The 14,074-nt window shown below is 34.4% G+C and overlaps 1 protein-coding gene across 2 annotated transcripts; it reads right to left on the bottom strand.

Moving 5' to 3' along the window:
• Positions 1 to 563: 563 nt before the first annotated feature.
• On the bottom strand, positions 564 to 10,085 carry LOC149782831 (uncharacterized). 2 transcript variants are annotated; one of them, XM_089934355.1, is made up of 5 exons: positions 9,958 to 10,085; positions 6,447 to 7,130; positions 5,196 to 5,223; positions 2,374 to 2,487; positions 564 to 1,919 (listed from the first exon to the last, which is right to left on the bottom strand). In XM_089934355.1, exons 2-5 carry the CDS (start codon positions 7,083 to 7,085, stop codon positions 1,534 to 1,536), a joined length of 1,167 nt encoding a protein of 388 aa, XP_089790481.1. In that variant the 5' UTR covers positions 7,086 to 7,130; positions 9,958 to 10,085; the 3' UTR covers positions 564 to 1,533. The 2 variants fall into 2 exon arrangements, with proteins under 2 accessions (XP_089790481.1, XP_089790480.1); XM_089934354.1 differs by having other exon boundaries at positions 6,447 to 7,118; positions 9,958 to 10,038.
• Between the last annotated feature and the right edge of the window lie 3,989 nt (positions 10,086 to 14,074).

Genomic DNA, 14,074 nt, shown 5'->3' with positions numbered 1-14,074 from the left:
ATTAGAGTTTATTAAGTTCGTTGACAGGCTTGTCTCATACCAGGTACTGAGTCAATCGCGATTTTTTTTGTTCTTGTTTTTTTTTTGTTATTTTCGAGGAAGGCTTATTTTGTGAAACGGAGAGTGAACCAATTAGAGTCTGTTCACCCTCCTTGCTGTTTCATTTGTTCCGTTATTCTGGTAAATATATCTTTATTCAAAGCGTCCGTCCGTTATCTTTGTAAATATGAGTATGCAAAACATCTGTCAATCTATGCTTGTAAATATATGGGTATGTAAAACGTCTGTCAAAGCATTAGTAAAATCAAAATAATGATACTAATAGACGTATGAAAAATTTAATGGTCATATAAATACATACAATATGTAGGTCCAATAAACATGTGAGATCAAGAAAAAATATGAAACCTCTATTCACTATAACAGACAAATAAAACGACAGGTATATATATATATATATATATATATATAAGTGTGTGTGTGTGACTTGGAAAACAATGCGTTTATAATGTCCAAACGAGATAAGAGAAGGATGTTCCATTTAGCTGCCAATTTTTTTTGGGGAAGAATATAACATATTCTATCACAGAATACAAACAATATCATGTACATCTATTTTAACACGCTTTTGAAACTACAATTTACGCTGGTTACATTACAAGCACTCGGGTTCTTTATTGATAATGAGTTTAGTGTGTGTTAGATTTGGATTTCTAATGTATATATTTTTTTAAATTCAGTCATATCACCACGATGTTTGCAGCGTGGCAGTTTATAATGACGTCTAGCACTGTGGCATCATGCCGCAGACATGTAGCATGATGTCTCACCCAGTCACACTATACTGACACTAGTCCGACCAGTCCTAACACTAACATCTTACTGCTGAGCGCCAAGCGATGCAGCATTTTGTACCATTTTTTAAAGTCTTTAGTATGACTCGGCCGGAGTTCAAACCCGCGACCTCCTGCATCCGTTTCGGATGCACTAACCACTAGGACACCGGAGGGGTGATAATGAGTTGACATTATAATGACTGAACTTGATCAAGTTAAGTTTAAAGAGGTAAAAAGTATATTTTATAAGTTTACACAAGAGTTGTACACATACATGTCTAAATTATATCTCTCATACAATGTTTCGGTCATATCACCACGATGTTTGCTGCGTGGCAGTTTATAGTGATGGATAGCATAGCACTATATTATGTCTAAATTATATCTCTCATACACGATAATCAGATGTCTTTAGATTGTCATTGTCCTGATTATCACATGGTAATATTTAACCCTAAAGGTCCCAATTTACAAATGCAGTGTTCAAAATACAAACATACATGCATAATTACATTAAGGCATGTTTGTCTAACGGATACGTACATAGTAATTTTCATCATAAGTTAATCATTACCATCAACCTGTAAAAATACATGAAAATTCTTGTAAATTGCACACACGCGACTGAAATAAATAACACGTAGACTCATTGCAGCAATTGATTGATCACAAATAAAAACAAACTTGCCAACGCATGTTATATTAAATAAAGTCCAAAATAATTTGAGAGTGTTGCCTTGTACACACAAGTCAATGAAATATCCGTTAAGTTTACTGACAGTTCATCGTTGCTTGTCAACTTCAGCACACCTGCTAGAAAGCTGGTGTAGATGCCATCAGGTCCGCACTCACTTGTCTTACTCAACAAGAGCTGCTGAACACCCGCATTCGGACGACCTCTGTGCTGTCGATTCATCAGATGGGTAAGGGTGGTAGTAGATTCCGCCTGACATTTAAATGTTACTGCAGAATAGATAAAATAAAATCCGGCCCGTGGCACCTGTAATCTCGACTCTTGTGTCAAGGTTATACCTTGTGTAAAAGCCGTGCCATACCCAGCATCAGTTTGCCAGGTCAGCTTTTCTGGAATAATAATAATAATAATAATAATAATAATAATAATAAAAATAGAAGAAGTAGAAGAAGGCACGAGAGAGATGAAGCAAATAACAATAAAGAGGAAGAAAAAGAGTTGTACATGAGATATAAAGTAAATAATACTTATACAACATATATATATATATATATATATATATATATATATATATATATATATATATATATATATATATATATATATATATATATATATATATATGTGTGTGTGTGTGTTAGCATCAATAGATGAGAGAGTATCACACAGTTAATCTATTAATTGTGGCTAGTTACACTGCTACCTTGAACTACTGGATGTAAAATGTTGGATGCGATATGATATATTTGTTTCACTATAACACCATACTGGTAAAGTTTATGTATATACAGACAGTATAAAATCTATCTTCTCTCTTGGTAAAAATTTACCACCACTTCTCACCTGGCAATGACGTCACATTTGCATATACGTGAGCTGCAATGTTCCTGGAACGCCAGGTGCTTAGTGTTGTATTGGAGTCAGCGTAGTTTTCTAAATCAAGTCGCTCTTTTGTAGCTGAAATATGCGAATAATAATAATAATAATAATAATAATAATAAAGGCAAAAACTTTCAAATAGATATACGGTTTTAAGTATTCGAACATTATTTCCTAACTGTTTCCTTTCTGATGAAAGGAATATTAAAATAAAATAGACAATATATTAGCGGATAAGTACGTGTATCTATGCTACATATATTTAATTTTAAAAAATTCCTAATTCTGGTAAACGGAACAAATTTTTTAACAAAGTTCATTTAAACATTTTGTCCGGTCAAAAGAAAGAGATGATCAGTAAATATCTTCTGGACAATATTCATAGTTCTTGCACAACTTTGAATGACCATCAGTTACTCCACAAGAATTGTTTTATATCTACTGTCTTAATTTTCGAGACCCTCTCGCGTACATGTACACATTATATTAGATGTATTTCAGCATCTATGTGTGAAGCACATTCAAGAATTCTCACGTAGGACCAGGTCTACAAGTGCGTGCTTGGAATGCACAGAAGTGTCGTTGAAACTGATAAAAGAAGCCTAAATTTCCTTTGCAGATAACGCCATATGCCCTTTAATGCTTTAATGCGTTGTCGGAAAGAATATTTGTAATAAGAGTACATAACTTTCTTTGTAGAAATGACCGTTCGATACAAATGGGATATATATATATATATATATATATATATATATATATATATATATATATATATATATATATATATATATATATATATATATATAGACACACACACAAAATTCTTCACAAATGTAACTTGAAAGTCTTTATTTATATTTGCATGAATATAAAAAAAGACATTTCAGGCACATCCTTTCATCCTTTCGAATGATTTAAGAATAAAATATACATCATTGTATTAAACAAGCCATTTTGTGGCAATTACCAAGGTGAAACAAAGAGCTTAAAGTGGTTAACATTTTAGCCAGTGGTCACTCCATACTGTATGATACTTCATCACATTGCAATAATTCGTACACTGGTGCTATTGCTCGTGTGCATATTTCGCGTACAGAAACACAAAGAATGAGGGATCTATTTTAGTCGCATATTATCGATACTTTTGATATTCCACGTTGTGCATATCTTCATAATATATTTGGCAAAGAATTTTTTTCAGCACTTACTAGGTAGATAAGGAATTCCAATACACATGTGGAATGAATGACAGCACTTACTAGGAAGACAAGGAATTCCAATGCACATGTTGAATGAATGACAGCAATGACATACTTACTAGGAAGATAAGGAATTCCAATGCACATGTTGAATGAATGACAGCACTTACTAGGTAGATAAGGAATTCCAATACACATGTGGAATGAATGACGCCGAAGTCAACATAAATTTTATGATGTCATCTGCAATGTTTTCAGCAAGATGCTTACATTAATTTGGCAAATAATCAGATTTGAGTTTGTTTTTTTCTTCTGTTAAAATATGACTAATATACTAAAGTGTGCTAAATGAATTAACGAACTAAAATTATCCAACATAGTTAACTCACAGAGTTTATCGTGGTATAAACTGTCAGTTGCCGACCACACAGCAAATAACGCCCGAAGTTAACTCATAGAAAATATGACTTCACAGCATTGGTTATGTTCTTATAGGTGTTCATACTTTTGATGTAATAATATCTTCTAGTTGAAAACTGAGTTTTTGAGTTGGAGAATGCGTGAATGACTCATTTATCTGGAGATAACGTCATCAAGATAAAATAATATAACGCGTGTCAGCATTTGACACATGGAATGGAAAATATTATAGGCAAATTTTTGGCTTAATACCTTCTTAATTAATTGCGTTATTTGATCAATTGTAATGTTCTCGACAAGCTCACTTTCCCGGTAGGGGACGACCATATCGCCTTTCTCCCCACGATGGGAGAACGATTCTTAATCGGATGACGCTGGCATGGTATGGGGGATAATGTTACTCAAACCTATAGAAAACAGAATTCTATTTCTATTTGTGATTTATTTATGTAATTGTACGCCATGTCCTTGTCATTCTCGTGTCTGTACATTTTTCTATGTTGTTATTATTCTCCTGAAGAAGGAAATAAAGACGGATTCAGACTGACGTAACTCTGCAGACACTGTGGTGTACAGTACACTTTACAAATAAATGAATATCACTCCAGACAGTACTGCACATTATAACCACCCGTCTTACGATATTTCCACTTCTGTATTGCGTATAATGCACTTTACATTTGAACAATATTATCCAGACAGTACCCCAACTTTCAGTCACGTGTCAAGGTATAGTAAACGATCGAATGTGTTCGCTTAACCTCCCTGAAAAAATCTTCCTCTACCTGTTATCTACCAGCATTGCTAATCCCACACTATCCTGCATTTATGCCGGTATCTTAAGTTCAAGGTAATCAGTACGCACATATATAGATAAATACCATGACGTAACTCAAGAATGAACAAAACCTTGACGTGGTACCAATTGCCATTCGTCTATTCTAGACACTAGTATTCATTGATAATATCGATGATTACCTTAGTCTGCCTCTAGCCGCTGAAAGCAATTTCAGATAATGTACTAGGAAATTCGGGATAACTCTGTGGAATCCGGAACACTTTGTAAAGTACATAGCTTTTAAATGTATCTCTCGTGTGATTTCATGTCTGTAAAAATGAAACTAAGATGCGCAGTATTTAGGCAAGAAGTATTTGGACTGAAATTACCTTTGCTTGTATATCCCTCCTGTAACATCTGTAAAAAGGAACAACATATTCGGATAACTACAAATATTTACCCAGCCTTTGTAGCAAACTTTGGATTGGTTAAAATCGCATCATGTCACTCTGAAAACTAGTAGTTGCTAGTTCATAGCGCCAGATAGAAAGTATTTGTGCAGTCATGCTCCTTCTTGTATGATTTTAATATTTGTAAAGAATTTTCAAAATGCAGTTGTGTTACCTATTTCTTATGTTTCTTTATTGTTTATGCAACAATTTGTAATTATAGGAATTGAGCTTTTGTTACGGTCATCATGCAGTACGTATTCAACTTTCAAGTTCATCAGTTGCTGAATCATTATATATATATATATATATATATATATATATATATATATATATATATATATATATATATATATATATATATATATATATATATATATATATATGATTATTATTATTATTTTTATTCTGTTGTTTTTGTTCCCTTAATGTACCTTAAACTTACTAGCATTGTGAATAGTTAACGTTTTTGCTGCGCAACTTCCGTAAACAACTCTATCATTTAACGTAATAAGTTATGACATGAATATAGTCAGATTTATATTTGATAAAAAAGACAGTTCAAGCTTATATTACAACCTACATAAAACTGCGAGGAACTGTCGTGTTCGGGCAATTTGTGATCAATCCAAACATAAAACCGTATTAAGTTTAAAACCTCCGCGATGATCACATAGCGATGTTATCCTGAATAACGAACATTTCTTTCTATATTGACCTCCTCGCATTTTGTATGCTGAATTAAACGCTGAATTAATGACAATTATAGGCAATTATTATAATTAGTATGTAACATATAACTGAGATTTTATCTTCCTGGAAGAACGATATAACTAACATATATCTGAAATGAAACCAGCAGAGATCTATAAACTGTAACTCATCGTTAAACGAAAAATGGACTCAATGTTCGCACTCTGTGAAGAGTAGGCGCCCACACCTGGGAGGTCAAGGATTTAGCTCTGAAACGAAAAGTAATGGGTTCGACATCTTTATAAAAAAATATATGAATTTGTAAGTGTCTTACAGATCAAGGTCTAAAATAAAACAATAACAAACATGCATTAACATATCATAATTACAATAACAAACATACATTAACATATCATAATTCAGAAGATAAACAATCATTTACTCACGAGAGAGAGAGAGAGAGAGAGAGAGAGAGAGAGAGAGAGAGTGGAAACTTACGAGAAGGAAAAACTTCTGGAGACTACCGTTTTTTACACAGCAAAACTTAGAACCAGAGAGCAAAATGGAGTCAAACAATGTTTCTTCGGATTTGATCGTTGACCCCAAATAGTCGCAATGTATGCATAGTGAGTCTTCTAAAGACTCTTTTCGTAAGTTTAGTAATGAATAATTTTCTCCTTCGAGCCCTGCGTTCTTTCCCATTTTTGTGGCCAGAAGTACTACTGTTAATGTAAGGCCAATTTTCACCACAACTGAGGCTAGCAGGCAGATATGAATGCATTTCGCTTTTCTAACACATTCGTGGCCTCCATGTTTGTTTCTTAAATGAAAACCTTGTGAAATTAGTATGGGCTTTCCTGCGCTGTTTTCTCCAGCGACGTTTCGTTCGTCTTTAATCGCACGAGGCGTCGAGTGACAACAACATTGCCTTTTGGTTCCAATACCAGAGTTCAGGTAATGTTCCCTCGATCGGGATGCTATTGTCTCATCCACATAACAAGAACACGCATGTACTCGACCATCATGCTCTTCCATTTTGTTCTCAGTGAGTAGGACACTTTCCTCTTTTTGTGTTGGTTTATAATGATGATCTGGGACAGTGTTAATTTGTTTCGAGTCTTCAAGAGTTAGAGTCATCCTTTTATTTGAGAAAGGTTTGCTGCTCACTTACTGGAATTACAACTGTAAAATGGAATGGGGAAAATAAAAAAAATAATAATGTATATTTAATGGCACCACTAGAAGGAGCTAAATCGAGCTATCACTTTATTTTTTTTTCACAAACATAAAAATAAAACTGAACAGTTTTAGTTATATTCTAATTGTACCCAATGTATTTTATTTTGTTATAAATATGTATGTACAATTTTACTTTTCATCCAATGGAACGATACCACATTTAGTAAACTTCAAATTTCTGTTAAAAGGATATAATGTTCTTATAACGAGAATAAAGCATTTTTGTGCAGTATTAAAACTTTACTTTTGTTTACGCTGAAATTGATATTTAAATAAATGGGTTTTCTTACAGTGAATTTTAACTACAAATTTCAGACCATAAGTTTAGGCCAATTTCATGGCAAAGAAACGACATTGCTTTATCAATAAAAAATTAAAAGAATGGGATCATGAATACAATGAAACTATTCACCGCCAAAAACCTGTGTACTTTCCATGCATTTGTGGATCACACATGGAAAATTGGCCGTTAAATAATGCGTGTCTTATGATATTTCTTTCTTCCTTTACGTATCAAATTAGCCCGAACCGAGAAAAGTTGTTTCTTATCTTTTTACATCATCAATAACCTTGCAGAATAAAAACAAATACAAACAGAACAAACAGTTCGCTGTTACTTCCTGCAGAGGCAGCTTGTCAAAATAATATACGATCAGAGGATATCGAGCCTATCATAAAATCCATATAAATAAATCACGAGTTTTGAAATCGATACTCCTGAATATTTTTACTAGGGATTATCCAGTTCTTCGTCTCAGTTGTATCATCCATGAATAAAACCAATTCATTTGGAGCATGATGAAAACCTGTTTAGCTCGATCCATTTATGGCTTGTTGCATTTATAAACCATTCACGTCCTGCTGACGTGGCGAACCACGTAATCATCAGGAATTATTTTCTTTCGGTTTCAGTGAAGGACAGATAAAGGAAAGAACTGGTACCTTGATATATGAGGAATGCGTCACAATAGTTAGGTTAATTTAATACATTGGAGTTGAATTATTTGTTGAGCTTCTATTTTCATCGATATTGATTAAATAAATACGAAAACCACTTATAATTGAAATATGAAAGTTGGTTTAGAACAGGTGTCTCAATCACGTGCACAAGGGCCGAATGTGGCCCGCTAAGCCGTATCCTGTGGCCCGCGTAATGATTGGCCTCACAATATGTCATGGGAGATAACAAAGGTTGTGCGGCCCTTGGGCCATCGAAAATGCCCCCATACGGCCCTTGGGATGATTTGAGTTTGAGACCCCTGGTTTAGAAAGTAGAGCAATACGAATGCAGCATGGTTAACGTACTGAATACTGAACACGCAGCAATTTACTATAACTGGCTAGTGTATTGAAACGAATGGGGAACATAAATTGATCGAAAAGTTCAATCAATCAACAAGAGGCAATTCAAACATTAAAAAAAAAAATTCATTGCATCCAAGTCACTATTTTCCTTTAATTTATATTGCTAACGAGCATACGATTGTTTATATATTCCATCTCTCTTTCCCCAATCAGTTAATCAGTTAGTCTGTAAATTGCATCACCATTCGTAGTCCAGAGACATCGCCGCACGACACAAGTAAAAATCCAGTTCGTTAATTTTTTTTCATGGATGTTCGCCTGTACCTTGCTACGATGGTCCAGAAAGAAAGTGTGTGTGTGTGTGTGTGTGTGAGAGAGAGAGAGAGAGAGAGAGAGAGAGAGAGGAGTGGGGTAGTGGTGGTGAGAAATTTGCTATAAGATCATATTTTCGTTCCTATGTTTCTCAGTTGGTCTATTAGTCTGCCTGACCAACTAACATAGTTGTTGAGATAGAGTGGGAGAGCGTCCTTCTGACATTGTAATATTTAACAATAAACAGTTCTTATCACCTGATATTAGGTCCTCACAGTATGTATGTACAGTTTCACAGGCTATATATTGCAACATTGTATCATTGTTATTGTCAACACTGTATTTAATTCCCATGGAAAGCGTGCACATACTGCTGCGACGACCTAGGTTCTTGGGGGTTACTTGGTGCAAGTTCAGTTTCATCAGACCCAAATTCTTTTTCTCTCTCTCTCTCTCCACAGATTTTTCACGTATTTTATCCCTTACAAATGGGGGGGGGGGTGTCAAAGAAATTATGTATCATGTATAATCCAAGTAGAAAGCGGGGATTAGGATTATTACTATTTTTTATCGTTATTTTTATGTCGATAATGATTAATGATCTAGTGGGTATTGAACCGATATAGCCTGCTGTTGAGACAATATTTATATTCGCGTATTAGATAGATAGATAGATAGATAGATAGATCAAGTATTATTAAATTATATAAAATGTACAACCAAATTATAATTTCATCTTGGAATGCTTTTTTAATCATTAATGAGTATAAAATTAGTTCTTTTCTGGCCTTTTCTTTTTCTCTAGGTATGTAAATTTCCACAACGTTTGTAAGATTCATTCTGAATTTGCAGATAAAATGGTTTTAAATTCTACTATATTCGGCCATGGACAATAGTGTTGAATTAAATAGAGAATGTCCAAATTAGTTAATTTTCACCCCCACTAAATGTCCATATAATTTTTGTATGACTTGTTTTAGGATCTTTCCCGAGAGGGAACCTTATAACTCTGAGCCATAGTTATGCACACATAGATTTAGTTTCTTCGATAACAGGCCAACAATTGATCCGCAGTTTAAACTTATTGCATACGCATTGATATCGTGAACACGCTATAGTTTGCAAAGAAATGTAACATTTACTGATTACTCACCTAGTTATGTTCGGACACCGGTCGCGTTTGTTAAGCTAACTCCTGTCTTCGGTTCTATGTCTTAAATTATTTGTACATCGGATTACATCAAAAGTTGGAGTTTTCCTCAGTCATAAATATAAAAACCCACTTCCTGAAATCACGCTTCGTATAAGAGAAGTGTAATTACGGGAATTCCCGGTGAGTTACTATTTATGAGTCATGACTCCTTTATTAGCATTACCAGTAAAATGGAGTTCGGAACTATCTAATGCTAGTGATCGCAAGTTAACTAATGGTCATACACACACGCACACACGGACGAACACACATATCATCTTGAATCATTTAAGTAGCAATTCAGTCAACGTTCATCTTATAAGATCAAAAACAATTACGTTTTTAAACACTAAATGAATGTAAACATTTTCTATAAATACACTGTCTAAAAACAACTAATCATCACATATAATAATTGTATAGGTTTCATTGAAAACTTCTAACTTTCAGAACAATACATCTTTGTAATCAAGATCGGGCATTAGAATGAATAATTGATCTAAAAATTATTTCATAATCAATTCCACTGCACAAATGTCACTTTTCTGTCTGTTTTCCAAATAAAACTGACCGTATGACAGCTAAATCTCTTTCATGTATATGTGTATAAGATCTGCTTTAAGAGATAATTTTATAATCGTTCTTCCAAACGTTTCTTTACGCACATATGAATTTGTATGTTACGTCAATGTCAATCAAATGATTACAGTCAATGTCAATCAAGTGATACGGTCAATGTCAATCAAATGATACGGTCAAATCGAAAAATTATGATATTACCATTAACACTTCTTTTGTAGCATAACCGACGATAATATGTCAGATGAGACGCACATAATACTATTCTGAAAGTCGGCGTTTGGCTACACAGTTGTGCAAACATAGTGTAGAACAGAGTGTTTTTGTTAGTAAATTGATAGATGTACTCATTACATGTTCCTCGTGTCTTCGAAAGATGCGGGGTTTTTTTTGTTGACCGTATCAAACGGACTTCAACTGGGATGACAATCTGTGATTTGAAGTGTGGAAAAAACACAAGTAAGTAATTATTTTTCATTCTTGAGCATCAATGAGATTCTTAATAAACTCAGTAGTGTCATTAGGGGGCTTTGAACCAGGCTGACTGATATAGGTCAAAACCTTCGATACCCCATGGCTTTACCCTTAAATCACACGCAAGTGTATGATTTACACGAAACCGTGGTGAACCTTCACACTTGGACTCCCACAAGTGAAGTTATTGTACCAGGTCAATGCACTGCTGCAACTTCCAACCATTGTGATTATTGGTCGCACTGTACTGCATAACATATATTATGCTGAGTATACATAGCTAGCAGAATATATTTAACAACAATGTCTTTTTGTTTGTGATAATATAGTATTATTTATTATGGCTATACTATATAATATATTTTGCAGTGGTTTTGCGAGAATAGTATGGCAACAATATATTTCTTAGAGATTGTGCAAGAATATATTATATTAGAGAATTATCACGGGGTATATTATATAAATGGCAAAAAAGTTCACAGATTGAAACGTATAAGTATTTTGAATGAATTGATGAGTATATTCTATTCTGGGATTATACTACCAGAGCAACGGAATGCATGTAACGTTACATACAAGATAAATTCGATGTTTCGTTTAAATGCATCATACGGTTTGTTAAAGAGCCCAAAAGATGAATGCTTCTTGAAAAGTCAAGCGACATGTGGATTATCTTTGACACACAACGACGTGCTCTTGACCAGTCTTATGAAAGCAAACGTGAATAGTCATTACATGACATGGTTTACTGTTATGTATATATAATTTTGTATTTGTTAGTTCTTTTATCCATGATTATATGTTATGCATAGTATTATTTTGGACTTAACCTTGTCCAAAATCAAGTTCATGGGTGCCTGACCAGTAACTTTTATTTTCTAACCAAATAATATATAGTTAATATTTCTCTATGAGTGTGGGTTAAATATTATGATCATTATCAATGGAGATCAATATTTTTTTATTTGGGTCCGGGTCACGGACATTGGAATTCCCCCAAGAGGAGTCTGTCGTACTTGATGTTTCCCATGTTCTGTGTTATAATTTTACTAATAGATCTTTTTTTTGTTGACAAATTAGAATATTCTAGAAATTAATTTTTGACCCTAATTTTAGTTCTATACTTGTGTCTTAGCTTTTATATAATGTTTACTTGAAAAATTACTCATTCCTGAGATAACATCAGAAGCAGAATCATATGTATTGTTGTGTTTAGATTTTGGTTTGGATGGAATTATGTGTTCCAATTATTATTCTCTGGAATTGCATAGTGCTCACTAATATTCTTGGACAGAACCATTAATTTGGAGTTATAGTGATTTCAAACAACAACAGTTTTGGATTATATTATTGTGATACATCAAAAGACAATTAGCTAGCACATCGCCACACTACAAGCCACTGGCACATTAACATACTCGAGACTACAGATACGTCAACACATTCAGTATTGGAACTTATTTCGAATACCACTGGAATTCAATTGGAACTTGGTACATTATGACTTGTGATCAATATTTTAGGACTATTTGGGATTTAATTGGCATTACTGTAAGTTATTTTCAAATTTTCACTTTTTATTTTACTGAAATAAATTATTTTGTCGAATTTAGGAAACTTGTTGGTTTTCGCTCTTTTCTGGTCCTTAGCTTAATATCATAGATTCGTAACATCATTAAAACTGAAGTTATTGAGATTGACTAGACTTCTGGAATGGATAAGGAAGCATTGACTAGACTACTGGTATGGATAATGAAGCATTGACTAGACTACTGGTATGGATAAGGAAGCATTGACTAGACTGCTGGTATGGATAATGAAGCATTGACTAGACTGCTGGTATGGATAAGGAAGCATTGACTAGACTACTGGTATGGATAAGGAAGCATTGACTAGACTGCTAGTATGGATAAGGAAGCATTGACTAGACTGCTGGTATGGATGAGGAAGCATTGACTAGACTGCTGGTCTGGATGAGGAAGCATTGACTAGACTGCTGGTATGGATAAGGAAGCATTGACTGGACTGCTGGTATGGATAAGGAAGCATTGACTAGACTACTGGTATGGATAAGGAAGCATTGACTAGACTACTGGTATGGATAAGGAAGCATTGACTAGACTGCTGGTATGGATAAGGGCTGGTATGGATAAGGAAGCATTGACTAGACTACTGGTATGGATAAGGAAGCATTGACTAGACTGCTGGTCTGGATAAGGAAGCATTGACTAGACAACTGGTATGGATAAGGAAGCATTGACTAGACTGCTGGTCTGGATAAGGAAGCATTGACTAGACTGCTGGTATGGATAAGGAAGCATTGACTAGACTACTGGTATGGATAAGGAAGCATTGACTAGACTACTGGTATGGATAAGGAAGCATTGACTAGACTGCTGGTATGGATAAGGAAGCATTGACTAGACTGCTGGTATGGATAAGGAAGCAGTGACTAGACTGCTGGTATGGATAAGGAAGCATTGACTGGACTGCTGGTATGGATAAGGAAGCATTGACTAGACTACTGGTATGGATAAGGAAGCATTGACTAGACTGCTGGTATGGATAAGGAAGCATTGACTAGACTGCTGGTATGGATAAGGAAGCATTGACTAGTAAATGACTAGATCCGTTTTATCTTAGGTGCATGTACACTGCATTAAGAGAGCAATTAAATTGGCAAATAAAATGCATTTGTTGCACTCCCTTACAAGCACCCTCCCAATAAGGAAATAAAATGCATTTGTTGCACTCCCTTACAAGCACCCTCCCTATAAGGAAATAAAATGCATTTTTTGCACTCCCTTACAAGCCCTCTCCCTATAAGGAAACAAAATGCATTTGTTGCACTCCTTTACAAGCCCCCTCCCTATAAGGAAAAGAAATGAAACAAATTTGTATATGCCATCTCTGTTTTGCTCTATGACTCGTGATTATCATATTGGCAGGGTACACATTTAGTGCAGATTCAAAAATATACTTTATGCATATGCAACTGTGCATTGCACAGACCCAGATCTGTTAT

Source organism: Sinohyriopsis cumingii, chromosome 15 (assembly GCF_028554795.1).
Source record: "Sinohyriopsis cumingii isolate HCF-2022 chromosome 15, ASM2855479v2, whole genome shotgun sequence".
Classification (NCBI taxonomy): domain Eukaryota; kingdom Metazoa; phylum Mollusca; class Bivalvia; order Unionida; family Unionidae; genus Sinohyriopsis; species Sinohyriopsis cumingii.
This window is presented reverse-complemented; position numbering and strand designations above follow the sequence as displayed.